The 16,555-nt window shown below is 33.1% G+C and overlaps 1 protein-coding gene across 3 annotated transcripts in view; it reads left to right on the top strand.

Moving 5' to 3' along the window:
* LOC145261247 (spore coat polysaccharide biosynthesis protein SpsK-like) overlaps positions 1–16,555 on the top strand; it is an 89,741-nt gene that overhangs the window by 41,700 nt on the left and 31,486 nt on the right. For all 3 annotated transcript variants that reach the window (XM_080119633.1, XM_080119632.1, XM_080119631.1), the window contains exons 2-4: positions 763–943; positions 6,547–6,771; positions 14,207–14,408. In XM_080119633.1, the coding sequence (XP_079975759.1) occupies positions 779–943; positions 6,547–6,771; positions 14,207–14,408 (592 nt within the window). In that variant the 5' untranslated portion in view covers positions 763–778. The remainder of the gene's footprint in view (positions 1–762; positions 944–6,546; positions 6,772–14,206; positions 14,409–16,555) is intronic.

The raw sequence follows: 16,555 nt of genomic DNA on the forward strand, positions 1-16,555 counted from the left end.
TACATACATACATTTAAACAGACAGGGGAGACTTATATTACAGACTAGCGAGGAGTACCCGGCGTTGCCCGGGTGTTTGGGGGGGTGTTAAAAAAAAAAAAGTAAGTATGAGGATCGAACCCGAACCCTTGAGGCAAAGTTGTAAATTAAAGTGTGAAAAAAAAAATGTGCGATGTTAACCATTGCCCCACCGCGAGATGCTAACGGAAACACATTTGAATTTATTTAATTAGATTTAGCAGGTGCCCGTTTTAATGAGGTCAACTGCGGGATAGTATTCATTTACTGCTGAACGCTTTTTTTTTTTTCCACCCCCAAGATGTTATAGGAAAAAGACTAACCCACATGCGGCGAGCGACAAATATTGAATATTTATCTTCCCGAAATCGAGCAAATTAAATAGACAGGCGAGCTTCGTTGTTAACTGTGAGATATTATGATTTGTATGTATTTAAAAAGTTGTGAACCGATAGACCGCGTCTCTGAAAAAAGCCTTTTGTTGACATACAGAAAAAGCGAATACACATACATACATACACACATTTTCGCTTTTATATATATATAGATGGCCTTTAAGTGATGACCTTAAAAGATAAAATATTTGAAAGTATTTATTTTTCATTTTTGAATAAAATAATTTTGAATACATCATTTCCTTACAGAAATGTCCAAGCTTAAAAACAAAAACAAAAAAATCTGTTTTTATGCACTAGTTTTTTTCTTTAAATTTTATGATTTTTTTTTTTTTTTTTGAATTTACAGAACATTTTCAAGAAATATGGAGTTTCTTCCACTTCACATAAAAGATGCTTACTTCATTCATATCAAACTTCATAAAGATAAGAGAGGACATCTTGCCGAATTGTTCAATATGAATACTTACCCTGAAGATATTAGAAGACATTTTCCTGTTCAACAAGTCACATGGTCAGCTAATCATAAGGTCAGCCATTTTGTTTTTTTTTTTGAAACATTTCACATCCTAAAATTTTTTCATGAATCAGTTATGTAAAAGCCTTATTTTGTTGGTGTTTTTTGTTTGTTTAGAAATTTTATGAAAAAGAAAAATGTAAGAAATTAAATTAAATTTAAAAAAATTCATATCAAATCATACGTGTGACTTTCAGTTTACTTTTTACAAGGTGGAACGATAAAGTCGCCCAAAAGAAATCAATACTACAACTGTATTTTAAAACTTTGATTGAAAAAATCAATTCTGGTCACTTAATTATGTAATAAAGCTGACATCTATTAAATGTAGCCACCTTCAGCCTCAATCACCACCTTGATACAAGTCTGGAATTGAGAGTATACCTTTTCCACAAGCGCTGGCTGGAACTTGGCAAATACTCGACAGATGGCAGTGATCAGGTTGGCTTTGGTATTGTGGGAGGTCATGTTGGTGATGTTCTTAACATATAACCAAATGAAGTAGACCAGCAGGTTCAGGTCAGGGGAGGAGGGGGTCAGTGAGAAAATGGTACAAAGTTATAGCACTCTTTTTGAAGTCCAGCCTGAATCTCTATGGACTCTTGGGCCAGTGTTGAGTCGTACTGCCACACCCAGTGTCTACCAGCAGCCGCCTGATTGCACCAGGGGATCGCCACACTCTTCAGCACATCCAGGTACACTTTGGTGTTAACTTTCAAGCCGACTTTGAAGATGTGAGGTGGCATGATGTGGCCCTCACTTGAAACCACACCAAAGGCATAACCGTAGTCAGAAAAGATCGTTTGATGTGTTGAGCTGTGCCCTCAAGGGTGGAACCGTCCGGATTTGCATTTTTTTTTTTACACAGTGATCACCACTTATCAAAGCCCGGAAGCCACTCAGGGATAAGGGTTATTGCAAGTACATTACGTTAGTGTGGAGATTTGATGAAGTGTTTACTTAAGGGGGCGGTTCATTAGGAATTTGTTAACATTGGACTTGAAGACATCCAAGTTGTAGTCCGGTGGGAAGCAGGCACAGGCATGCAGTTCTAAGAAAGAAGCTTTGTTCATGGAATCCGCGTTTTGATTTAGGCACAGTCAGGTATGATTCGAGCCAAGTTGTTTATGTAATTTACAAATGTCAAAATCAAAACATAACCATCGACCTGTTTAAATATTTTTCTTTCCTTCCTTCCTTTCTTTCTTTCTTTCTGTTTCAGATTCATGATTCTTGATCCAATAAAATCTATAATTTCAAATTTCAGAATTTTTGTTCAAGTGTTAATATGTTCAGGCCCCTAGAGGGTTAAAATGTTACGAAAGGTTATTCTGAACTGTTAAAAAAATGAACAACATTATACTTTGACCATTGCTTTTGAAATTATGACAGTAGCGGATTTGCCTCTGCCTGAAGTCATTTTTTCTTTGCGCTAATGCAAGCCAACTATATTTTTATAACTTCGTTTTTTTATTTGTATTTTATTTGTAAAATCAGTTAAAACACAAAAAAACTTATCAAGGTAGATAAGAGTCTCTCTCTCTCTCTCTCTCTCTCTCTCTCTCTTAAGAAAGAGAGGAGAATTAAATTGTATTAAAAAATCCAGTCAAAGCATTGGACTTCATCGAAAGCAAACACATCGCAGTTTTGGCTGTGAACTCGTTGGCATGTCTGGTCAGTTTAATATGCTCCTCCAGTGTTAAATAAAAGAATTATATTTTTATAAAAAACTGTGTTTGTTTACCGTTTTGTACAAGTGTTAATTTTCAGCAACAAAGAACCAGTCCTTGTCATAAAGAATGCCTGCCATTAACGCACCAAAAGAAGATCTGACAACCACACCTATGCTAGCCGGCTATAGCCGACACTATATCGACCTGTTGATGTTTCTATCATCTATGTGCTTATCGTTTGATCGTGTCTAACACCCGGGGGAACTGATTGCTATTCTCAGGACGTAACAACTGTTCCAGAAACGTCTTCCCTCCCTGACAAACCAAGTAACCCTAATCCAACAAACGATCGGATCACACTAGCAGCTCTGTTACAAAAGGTCTGTTGCCCTACAAAGTAACCAGTGTCATCAACAGTTGAGAAAGCTCAAAATAAAAAATGGGGTTACATTATCATTTGAGTGAGTTTGATTGGAAGCCAGACGGCAGTCTTCTGGTAACATTTGTTGTATATTTATTTTTTTGTTTTTAATCATTCAAAAATCGAAAATTAAACAAAATACTATTCATTTATTTATTTGTTTGTGGACTGTTATCCTCATCTTTATAGTTGTTGTTTCACCACGTTTCGATCAACTATTCCTCTAGTCTTCGGGGCCCATGGCACAGTGGATAGAGACATTAAATGTCTATGGTTCCAGGTGAGCATTGTCTGAAGATAACAGTTTCAATCCTACCCAAAGCCGGCTAGAGGATTAGTTAGCCAAAACGTGGTTAGACAACAGCAACTATGGAAAGCAGTAATTACTGAGAATACAGTTAGGAGACTCAGCATTCTTATCCCGTCGCAGTTAACCACCTGAAGAAAGCCAAAGGATGAGTTGGTCGAAATGTAGTAAAACAAGAAAACCAACAACTATGAAGATAAGGATAACAGTCTGCAAATAAATAAATAAACATGCAAATTACTCATCTCAAAGGATTCCAATAAAATAATATAAATTACATTTTCACATGATTCGTGTCCTTCATCGGATGTGTTTCTTTCAGTATTTAATTTTTGATTTTTGATTATGGAGCGTAGCTATTATTTTTTAATTCTAATTCAACAGACTTGTCACTAATTTTGTTTTGAAGTAAATAAACGTTTTAAAATTAGTTAAAGCATAAAAAGCTTATCAAAGTAGGTAGAAGAGTAATGCAAGCGCTTGCCTTTAGTAACATTTTATTTACTTTCTGAACGCCTTTTAATTCTTTTGTTTATGTGCAACAGTTAAAAAGGTAATAATTCCAATAATGTCTTTATAATTCAACATCAGTCAGGAGGTATTAGAAATGGCAAACGCAGAAAGGTCTTTAATGAGAACAGTACGAAAAACCTCTCCCCACAGAAGAGACATTGCAAGCCTGTCTTTGTTTTATCGTTACTTCCATGGCAAGTGCTCGTCTGAGCTCCAATCTCTGGTCCCCCCTCGCCAATCTTTCACGATAAACACCCATCTATCTGAAACCACTGTCAATAATTTTCCCCACTCTTTATCTGTGCCTAAATCAAAATGTAGATTCCATAAATAAAGCTTCTTTCTTAGAAGTGCACGTCTGTGGAACTCTCTTCTGTTTGCCTGTTTCCCACCTGACTACAACTTGGATGTCTTCAAGTCCAACATAAACAAATTTCTGATGGAGCGCCTCCTTAGGTAAGACACTTTATCAAGTCTCCAATATTAATGATTACTAAGATACTATCCCATTGATTACTGTACATGCAATAACCCTTATCCCCGAGTGGCTTCCGGGCCTTGATAAGTGGTGAGCTCCATATAAATAAAAGAAAAGACAAATGAGATTCATGGTCATGTCTTCAGAAAAAGCAGAATAGAACAGATTAGTGTGACAGGAAAGATCATGGGTAGAAGATGCAGAAGATGAGAACGAGAAACATTGACAGTCTGAATACCTGGGCAGCATCAAAAATGATGAGCAACAATGAATTAATGAATGCCTCGAGAGAGAGAGAGAGAGATAAAGATGGAGAGTCATAGGCGTCAATGGCTTTATCAGGCAGGACACCACTTGATGATTCAAGATCAATTAGTGCTTCAAGTTAAAGTGTTTCTGTGGAATAACGGATTCAAACGTGACACATTTAGGCTGTGTCAATAAACACTGAGTCACTAACACCTCCTTGTGGTTTTGTTTGGAAGGAGAATTCCTTTATTTCAGCATTAACCAAATCAAACAACAATTTTGGATCTGTACAACGAGGGAATGATCACAGCCTGTGACGTGGATACACATACATATTCATACAAGTGTAACAAGTTGAAGTTATTTCCTGTTCTTTGTCTCCTTTGCAACTGAGATTACAACGTGCTGGTTCCTGGACAACATTACAAAAGAACAATCGAGAATATTTTTACAATTCAGTGTCAATCAATAATCATTTTACTAAACCAATTATTGTTCTGAAAAAGTGTATGCAAAAACGTAATCTTCTCATCTATATAATAAAGTAATCTCTGTTTTACAGAAACTTCAATCAAAGTAAAAATAACTAAATTCTTCCTATGAAAATTTATAATACTCAACACTTACAGCAATTTCTTAAGCGTGTTTTACGAAAGTATTATTACATTTCATCTCCGTATATAATATATTACATTTATTCCGACTAAACTGATTCTCAATCAAACATGTATTCCCATAAAAAGGTAACAAAGAATATCACTCTTTTAGAATTAAGTCCTATCATATCACTCGCATACATTGAGTTAATTTTTGAGACATTTGTGTTGAACAAAGATGGCAGATCAGTAACCAAGATGGCGACCAAGAATCAAATGCGGTCCGTCGCGTAGTTAACCTCTTAAGTTCTGAGATATTATGTTGAACAAAGATGGCGGCGTAGTTCAGATCAGTAACCAATCAGCGGCGAAGAATTAAATGTGGTCCGTGACGTAGCAAATGGCGAACTGATTGAATCCAAAATTCAACGATTTTTATAATAATTTTGCGACGTTTTGATTGGTTGTTTAACACCGCTATTGGTTATAAAAATGATTGGCGAATCCATTCGTCTCATACCCCCATCACAAGTCAAAAACATTTTACATATTTCCTTCAGAGGTATAATTATTTAGCCACTGTTTATTATTTAATTTTATATAAATCATCTAAGTAACATTTAGTTAATCGACATAGCTGTAACAAGACACCATCTTTTTTTGTTCTAACTCAACAGACTTGAAACTACTTTTGTTTCGAAGTACATAAACGATTTAAAACAAGTTAAAGCACAAAAAACTTATCGAACTAGGTAGAAGAGTAACGTATCTTGCCTTTGGTAACATTTATTTGTTGTGTGCTTATTTTTCATCTCTTTGCCTGTTTTGTTTGCAAGAATAAATAAAAAATTAATAATTCTAATGATGTCTTTATAATTCAGTGTCAATCATTTTACAAAAGCAATTATTGTTCTGAAAAAGTGTATACAAGAAAATAAACCTTCTCATCTATATAATAAAGTAATCTCGATTTTACTCTGAAACTTCAATCAAAATGAAAATAACCACATACTTCTTATGTAAATTTTTTACACTGAACACTTTAAGCAATTTCCAAAGTGAATTTTACAGATATATTCTTACATTTTTTCTCTATATGTAAATGATTACATTTATTCTGACTTAACTGCTTCTCTCAAATATGAAGAAGGCAGCAAAAAGTTTTACTCACCTGGAACTAAGTCCTTCCACATCACTCACATACACCAGATTATTTATTTCCTATGTATAATTATTATTCAGCCATCATTTATTATCTAATTTTATTTAAAACATCCAAGTAACGTTTATTCGATGATTTGTTCAATTTAAAAAATATGTTTGAAATGAATAATAAAAAAATATTTGTTGAAAGGTTTTTTCTTCTTCACATTTTTCAGAATTCTGTACGCGGAATGCACATTTCTCCTTATGCAAAGTTATTGACTTGCGTGCGCGGATCTGTGTATGATGTTGTGGTGGACATGCGTCCGGACTCTCCCAGTTATCTTCAGTGGGCAGCCATTAATCTAACATCGACCAATGGCTTTCAGATATTAATTCCTCCTCATTGTGGCCATGGCTATCTTGCATTGGAGGAAGATGCTGCTGTTATTTATTGCCAGGCAAGTCTTTGAATGGAAAATATTTTTGAAAACATTAAAACAGTCTATTCTATGATGCATGATCATACTTAGAATAGTTGCCTTTGTTTGGTCAATTGACCAATATTATGTTTTGTAACAATAACTTAAGATTAACTATAAATAGATTAATTAGTCTTCTAAATATATGATTAAGATGAGAACTATTACTTTTAGACAGTATATAAGGACACCACTAAAGGATCTGTCTGTCTGTCTGTCTGTCTGTCTGTCTGTCTCTCTCTCTCTCTCTCCCTCTCTCTCTATCTATCTATATATATATATATATATATTGCGCACAGCCAAAATGAAAGGAGGGAGTAAGTATGTTCTCGCGGAGTTTCTCTTTAAAAATCTACCAAAAATCAAGTAATTATCCAATTAGTACAAAATTTTCACTGATTATTTATAATAATGTACTTTTTTTTTATAATCGATATATATATATATATATATATATATATATATATATTGTTTTTGCCTACAAAGCCCCCACTTCTTTATTTGTGGGTACAAATATGCTTAAAATAAAAATCAGCCGAAACTGAGCAAAATATATTGTATTGTGGGGAGTGTGAGGATTGTAGATAAAAAAACAACTGCGCACGTATCAGATTTTAAGGTTGAAAATCCAAATTTTGAATGTGCTTTATTTTTCATCTTTTATGTTTTGAAATGTGAAATTCGTTGAATATGTTAATAATAATTATTATCTTTCAGATTAGCAAAAAAAAATATATATATATTTTCATTATTTTTACGAAAAACCCTACTTTTAAATCTTTGAAAAATAAATTAATAATTTTCTTTTTGTGAGCCCAATAAATCTAATATATCATTAAATTGGAAATTCTTTGAAGAATCGATACCAAAAAAGAAAAACCAATAAATGACTGCGCACTTTGCTAAAAAGATGGTAATTTCTTTTGGCAATTTCTTGTTTATTGACCTGTGTTAGCCCAACAGTGATACTAGATGCAGGAGTTGTTTTCAACACATACGATGCCTAACATTCCCAAAATGGTCACCCATCTGGTACTGGCCAGCCTCATCATTGCTTAACTTCTGGGGTATGTAGGCAACAAATATATATATATATATATATCACTTATGAAAAAAATATTAAACCTTTCACTTAATCGTCAAATCAAACATTAAAAATACATGGCTAAATATAGTTTATTTAGTCCCCTCCAGGCCTCTATACTTAATTTGAAACTGTCATAAAATTTTGTTTATTTTTTAAATTTCACTATGCAAATCTATTGAGTGATATAAAATGTTGGAATTATTTGAAATTATTATTAAAATATTTTTTCGCATTCTTACAGCAAATCATCCTAAATCTTATTTCGGTGTAAAAAAAAAAAAAAAATTAATTGGTTCAAAAACCTGGGAAAAAGAAATTCTTTGTCTTTTTGTTATTATGTTGTACACCAGAAAAAGTACATAGTCTGGCCCAGGAGCAATACAAGTGACAATTCAGTATCATATCAAATAAGTGATATACGTCATTCAACCCAAAGTGCTCAATATCATGGATAGAGCAGGAATATTTAATAATAATATCACCCAGAAAAAAAGCATCACTATTTTATACAAGAAAACCCACTTAGAGTTGCACAGGATTTATAACAAGATTTCTTTGTATATAAATAGTGAATTAGAACACCATTAAAAGATAAATAATATATATATATATATATATATATATATATATATATATATATATATATATATATATATATTGTTACAAATATGTGGAAAAAATATATAATTTGAGACAATAATTACTTTTAATATTATAAAAAAAAAAAAAAAAAGGTCGAGAGAGAAAATTCTGTTTTATCGCGTTTTATATTGTCATCTGCTCTCAGTGAATTTGTAAACATTCGGAAAAAGAAAAGGAGAGAGAGAGAGACAACATACGAAAATACAGAGACGGGATGCCAAAGAGAGAGAGAAAGGTATACCATTAGAGAGAGGGAAAGGAGTGGCGCAGGGTGGCGAGACAGTGACGACATAGCAGCCAAAGAGGAGGGTTAGGGAAGCGACAGTGTTGGCGATGGTGACGACGTTTGTGATGCTAACGACGGCGAAGAAATGAACGATATATTTTGATGACAGAGAAAACGAAAAAAAGGCGATAATGAGGAATGACGATGTATTCAATATAGAAGAAGGAATGAAATTGTTTCAAAAGAAAGGAATGCGACAGAAATATTTAAAACCCGACGCTGAGTGAGTCGATTGTTTATTTTTCTCTCTATATCTCTCTCTCATATATGAAAACGACTATAAAAACAAAACACAAAAAGGACATCCTTCCATTTTGGAGTTACAAGCAGACGACAGGATGTGAACTGTTATTTCTTTTGCGCGGAAATTCTCTCTCGAATCTATTTCAAGTTGTTTGTTCATCCAGTTACACATTCTCTTTTACTTTCGTTACAATATATTTTTATATATATGTAAATAAAATTGTGTTAATTTTTCCATTGGCCTCGGTATTGTTACTTGGATGTGTTTATCCTGTCTTGTGTTTATAAATGTCTTTCAAGAAAATGGATATATCCCTCCCGTATCTAAAAACCTGGGAAAACTAATTTCTTTTAAATAATTTTTTTATATTTTGTGCTACGACTTTTACCCCTAGACATTCTGGGTCGTAACAATATATATATAATATATATATATATATATATATATATATATATATATATATATATATATATATATTTAAAAGAGTGTAGCCATCAACAATTGTGGGTTTCTTTTAAAGGTTTTCATCATATTTTTATTTTTAAATATTTTTATAACACGTTTCGAGCTTAGGGTGTGCTTTCTTCAGATGTTTTCGTAATAAGTTTTTCTTTAAATGGGAGTTTGAAGAGTTATTTTTACCTCCGCTGATACTAAATGTGTTTTTCAGAGTGATGTGTGGTCTAAGACATTCTGTCTCCAACTGTAAGTGTTCAAAGTGTCCGGTCAAAGTTAGATTCAAAGAGGGCGCTTTTGGTCAATTTGGTGAAGGTTTTTATGTTTTTTTTTAGGTTTTTTTTTTAAGATTTTCTTTCCCCATGTATAGCACACACTCACACACAATCACACACGCATACATATACATACATGTACATGTACACACGCACACACACGTAGGCATATACACATACACACACGCATACACATAGAAATATATGTAGGAACATACATATATACATACCCACCTACACACTCACACACACACATCCACCACTAACACGTCAGGCACATATTGGTTAATTATTTTTATTTTTTTTATTTTTTATTTATTTATTTATTTTTTTTTATTTATTTATTTATTTATTTTATTTATTTATTTTTTTTTTCCAACCAAAACCCGCATGTATATATGCGCTTAATCATTCAGACATAAGTACACGCACACACACACACAAGAATAGGTGGAGAATAGGTAGGAGAAGATACATATACACACATATACACGTACATACACATATATATATACATACTCCAAACATGTTATAAAAATATTTTAAAATAAAAATATGATGAAAACCTTTAAAAAAAACCCACAATTGTTGATGGCTACACTCTTTTAAATATACATTTTTTTCTCTCGTTGGAACTACACAACCATCACTTTAAATATATATATATATATATATATATATATATATATATATATATCCCCAAAAACCAGTGGTCTTGATGGAGGAGTGACTAAAACTTGCTGCTATGGTTTCAAATGATCTGAAATAACAGCAAAGGAAGACTTTATTCCAAATATTTCTCATGTTATATCTTCCCTCTTTTGGAAATAGGGTACGATTATGAATATCTCCAATATCAAATAATCTTGAAACACTGTGAAATTTTCTTTATGTATGAAAACCAAAGAGGGGAGATATATTTGGAATCAAGTCTCTCCATGCTGTTATTTCAGATCACTGGAAACCATTTCAGCAAGTTTTAATCTCCCCTCCATCAAGGCCTGAGATTTTGGGGAAATATCAGATATTTTGTAATTCATATGCAAAACTAGGAAAACAAATGACTATGATTGAAACATTTTATGACTGTAAAAAAAGTGGCAAAAATAGGCTCTGGATGATCCCCTTAATATGCAACGTTAAGGGCAAATGTCACTTAGCTCACTACACAATTCCAGTCATTAGCTTTCCAACAAGCCTTCATTTGTTAAATTCTGATCAAAACTCGCTAAGATTTAGAACTTATAAAATTGCCAGAAAACGTGGTATAGCTATATATATATATATATATATATATATATATATATATATATATATAGTAAGTTATGAAAATATATATAGCAATTAAGCTACACAGAATATTTCACGTTTCATTCTCGTGAGAATTCATCAAACTTATGGCATAAGCCTGACAAATTATCACGAGAATATATATATTTTATATATATATATATATATATATATATATATATATATTCATAACTTACTACCTAGCTCTACATATGTATCGAGCACTGTTGAAATAAATACTGAAAATTTATGCATAAAATGATAACTTTGTATATTAATTTATGTGATTAAATGAAATAATTATATATATATATATATATGGATATATCTATACTTATAGCCAAATTGAATATTGAAATGCTCATATCTTTGGTTCTATGGAATGAAACTGCATGAAAATTTTCAGGCTTTTTTAGATTATTCTATTTTAGATTATTCTATTTTAGATTATTCTATTTTAGATTATTCTATTCCATGGTTAAAATTTTATGACAATTGGTAAAAAAGAACCTGTATTTTCAAACCAATAAAATATGGCCAAATTTGCCTACATTTTTATATATAGTATCCTGGCAAGGCAGCTTTAGTTTTGTTAAGTTGAGATAAATTTTGTTTAGGGTTTTTTTTTTTGCTTGGTTGTCTCCCCTGTTGTCTTGCCAGGCCACTAATATGAGTATCGGCTAAAGAGAGCTTGATATGGCGACCTAAAATGGTTCCCTATTATCAGGTTTCAAGCCGATGGTACCAATGACTTGTCTTATCTGAACTTTCTGAAAATATGCTCTCATTTTCGGAATTTTTTCCTTATGATAGAGCACTCTGCTGGAATCCTTTTTTTCCAAAATATAACTAAGTATATATGCGCATATTTCGTTGAATAGCAAAGATAATTCTTGTTTGTTTCTCTTGCAATCTGTCTTTTCCATTTAGCGGGTCAATCTTCAAATGTTCTGTTTGAATGTCAAAAGAAATTCACGATAGTCGCAAACATTTTCAACCTCCATGAGAGAGAAGAGTATAATCTAAATAAATATAGACAGGACTCCTTTTCACTGACACCCTAATTCGCACCACCTCTTAACTTGGATTTGATATCTCGGCTGCTGAATACCTGACTCATTATCCCCTCCCCCAATTTGTCCTTTTTTAATGCAGCCATTTTTCTTCTACGCAGATTAATATCTTTATATCTATAAATCACAAAAAGAAATTTCTTGCATGATCTGGGATGGTTTTATTAATATTTAGCAAAGGTCAGATATTTACTGGCCAACATTGTGGATAATTTTGAACGCTTCCTATCACTAGTGTTTATCAATAACGACTTTCAATCAAGGAGAAGAGGAAGAGGGTATCTTTTTATATTTAGCCTGGATGGAGTGTGATCAACTTCATTCGAGGCAAAAGAATGTGATTTTAGTGATCCCCACTCTTTAATTCAAACTTATTTGTTTTTTTTTTAAACATTTGATAATGAAAAAGAAAAGAAATAAAACTTTGAGATTAACTGTTTTATGTTTTTTTTTTTATAAGTATAGTAAATATATATGAGATAAAGAATGAGAGAGAGAACGAGAAAGAGAATAAGAGAGTGAAGAGAGAGAAAGAGAATGGGAGAGAGAGAAAAAGGGCAGGAGAGACTGAGGAAAAGAACGATAGCAAGAAAACACGAGAATGAGAAACAGGACGAAATTATGAAAATTAGACATGATATCTTTAAAAAAAAAATTTAACTTGAAGCAAATATTTCTAAATTTTGAAAACAGTCTGGAAACGCCCCTCCCAAGACAGCAAGCCTTTTGTAGCAGTGAATGTAGTCAAATAAACTTTCCAATTCCAAAAACGATTCTTTTAATTTTTCTTTTCTTGACAATAAAAAATGAAACCAACATGATGTATTTGTTAATGTCCCATCCTATTTACCCTGCCCAAGGAGAGACTGATGATCTCCCCTTGTATTGGAGGAGAGCCACCAGTGGGCGGAAGGGATCAAGACAGTTCAGTGCTCCTCTTGGAGACGTCGCATCCGTCGGTATTCTGAATAAACATCTTCCATTTATCACATCACGTCTGGACATTATTTCACTTTAACAGTATTCAATAAAAGATTACATATTTAAGGAATTTACAGTCGATTATCAAAAGCTTTAAAATGCTCTGCGCATTTTTCACACGGATTTTATAGTCATTTTAACGTTTCTAAAAAATATCAAATCTAGAACTTTTAAAAGAATTGGAATCAGTACTGGTATCGGAATTGGAAAAGATTTTGGAATCGTCCTATCACTAGTGTTTATCAAGTTTATCAAGGCTTCATTGAATTGAAGCCGAGGGAAACAAAGCATTTAGAGTGTGGCAGGTGTGTAAGGGATGCGTTTACTTTATTGTATGTCTCTAAATGGTTTCCAGATGATCACTGTTCCGAGCAAAATCTGAGTTTGTGTATTCATTCTTTTGCAAACGGTTATCCTCATCTTCATAGTTGTTGTTGCTTCACCACGTTTCGCCCAACTCATCCCCAGGCCTTCTTCAGGCGATTAACCATGACAGTTTCCAAGGATTCCAATAAAAAATAATATATAAAAAGATGCGAGTTGTAAAAAAGTTGGTGTCAAATTGTAAAATTCATATATCAGGTTAATTAAATCTGCTGTTCGATGTGGTTCAACCGTTACTTATGAAATCTATGTATGAGTTTAGTTAAATACAAAAATCGATCTGTATCAGTTTTTACTTCTATAATTAACATATTAGTTAAGTTGAATACAAAGATTGATCAGGTTTAGTTGACTCTAATGACCTACTTTCAACTTTCACTTTCGTAATGCGTTTAAATATAAAAATCGATCTGGAGCAATTTTTACTTGTATAATTCATATATCAAGTCAGTTAAATACAAAAATCAATCAGGTTTAATTGATTCTAATGACGTATGTGGTTCAATTTTTACTTGTGTAATTCTCTTTGATGTTATTTTCATTGATTTTTCATAAATTATTTTCAATAGCGTATCTATTGCTCAATTTTTACTTGTAAAATACTTTCTCAAGTTCCTTTTATTGATCTTTCTTTAATTGATGTTTTTCAATGGCATATCTATTGCTTAAGCTGATTGATTTGATTGATATTTTTAGGGCGGCTTTTTTGAGCCATCTGTTCCACAGCTTTCTGCATCGGTATTTGATCCAATCCTATCAATTACATGGCCAATCGAAAATCCGGAAGAAAATGTAATCATTTCAGACAAGGATAAAATAGTAGAACACTTGGGTTTGCCTGCAGTTCAATGCATTCCACACCGAAAAAGAATCCTGATAATTGGTTCCACTGGACAAGGTAAGATGAAATTGTGTTATTGTTTTTTTTTTCATTTTTGTTGAAGTTCAAGTTAGAGATGTGGTTACAATGAGAAATACACAATCTATTTGAAAACCAATCATATAACAATCCATTTCAGTAACAATTATGTAACAAATAATTTTAGTCACGTTTAATGAAGTTTAATTACAATTATACGCTCATCAATTGTAATAACAAGTATGTAATAATCAACTTTGATAACGATTTTGCAACAAGTCAAAGTGCATGTATATAGAAATAAAGAATTATGGGATAGCAACACAAAAGGTTTTTTTTTTGTACAGTGGCAAAGAAAATCCAGATAAGTAGCTTCAAGGTTCAAAATGCTTTAGAGATTTTTTAACTGGGATTTTACAGTCATTTAAACACTTTTAAAAAGCATCAAATCTCTCATTCAAAATTTATAACTTTTTAAAAGAATCAGAATTGGAATCAAAACTCCAAAAGACGCTGGGTGATATCACATTCAAGGATAGCTCTGTTCATCTACACAAACCATGTTTATAGTATTGTTAGATTATGCCGGGGCGACACTGGGTTACCTTACTGATAGTCGATTTAGGAAAATCGAGTATTATTATTAAAAGTTAAAATGTTAAATAAAAGAATGTTATTGTTTGTCGGTTTGTTGCAGAATTAGTTTGTGCACAAATGACAAATATGTTATAGGTTTCAGAATTTGGAATAATAGAACAAAAGAACCAAGACTGCGGCCATGATGACTTGAATGTTAGAATTATCAAACAAATATGCTTAAAAAATAACAGATCGAAAACGTGATTCAAAATCACATGTTAAAAGATGTCAGTTGAATTACATAATAGTAAATGAATAGTTACATATGTACAGAGTTTGTCAGTCGTCAGTTAGTTAGAGAGCAAGACAGATGTAGACAGTTGGAGCGTTGCCCTGTACGCTGGGAAAACAGAATCTAACACATGTGTAATCTTCCAATGGGGAAGCATTATGAATAAAAGTGGTCTGAAAATACAACCAGGGCTTGTTAATCATTCCTTAGGATTGATGTTTATTTCAGCTTTAGCAGGTTCGTCAATCAATACCCCAGATGAATGAAGGTAATATTTTCCTGTTTGGCAAGATGTAAAACCTCAAGAGTTCCGTCCCTTTATTGTAAGGAACTGTTCATTTATAAAATGTTATATGTTTTGTTGAAACTATATCTACATGTGTAATGTATATTTATAAACAATTATATACACAACTTATGTTCTCTACCGATCCAAGTTATGACAACATGACAATTGCCACCACCCTCAAAATGCATCGCTGGATTGCCACGAATAATAAAAGAAATGCCCAGGGTGATGAAAACAAAGTTTCCAGCTATGGTTATAGTTTTTAGTGTGGTTTGAAGTGAGGGCCACATCATGCCACCTCACATTTTTGAAATCGGCTTGAAGTCGGCTTCAACACCTAAGTGTACCTGGATGTGCTGAAGAATGTGGTGATTCTCTGGTGCAATCAGGTGACTGCTGGCAGATCCTGGGTGTGGCAGCAGGACAGCGCCAGCCCACAAGTCCAAAGAGACCCAGGCTTGTCTTCAAAAGGAGTGCTACCCTTCTCTCATTGCCCTCCTCCTCCCCCAATCTTAACCGGCTGGACTACTTTGTTTGGTCATATGTCGAGAAATCACCAACGTGACCTCCCACAGCACCAAAGCCATCTGCTGATTATCTGCTGAACTCTCACATCCAAGTACACTTTGGTGTTGACTTTCAAGACGACTTTGAAAATGTGAGGTAGCATGTAGCCCTCAATTGAAACCACAGCAAAAACCATAACCGTGCCGGAAACTTTGTTTTCATCACACTTTGCATGCTCTCAAGTGTCGAACTGTCTGGATTTGCATTTTGAGGATACTACCAATGGTTCTATTGTCATAACTAGGATTGCTAGAGAGCAGGAGTTGTACAGCGGTGCATCCCCGATCTTGCTCGTTCAACATAGTGTCACTTTCAAACATGATAGCAGGCTCTTATCGCTGTTGAGATTTGTACACAACTGGATAACTAGTAGATGGTCTGCAACAGAAAAAGAAAACTGGTTTTTATCAAACAGAAATGGAATCATGTTGTCTTTTCTATAGCAACAGTTTCATCATT

The sequence above is a fragment of the Euprymna scolopes genome, chromosome 37 (assembly GCF_053919585.1).
Source record: "Euprymna scolopes isolate OS-2025 chromosome 37, ASM5391958v1, whole genome shotgun sequence".
NCBI classification, from domain to species: Eukaryota; Metazoa; Mollusca; class Cephalopoda; order Sepiida; family Sepiolidae; genus Euprymna; species Euprymna scolopes.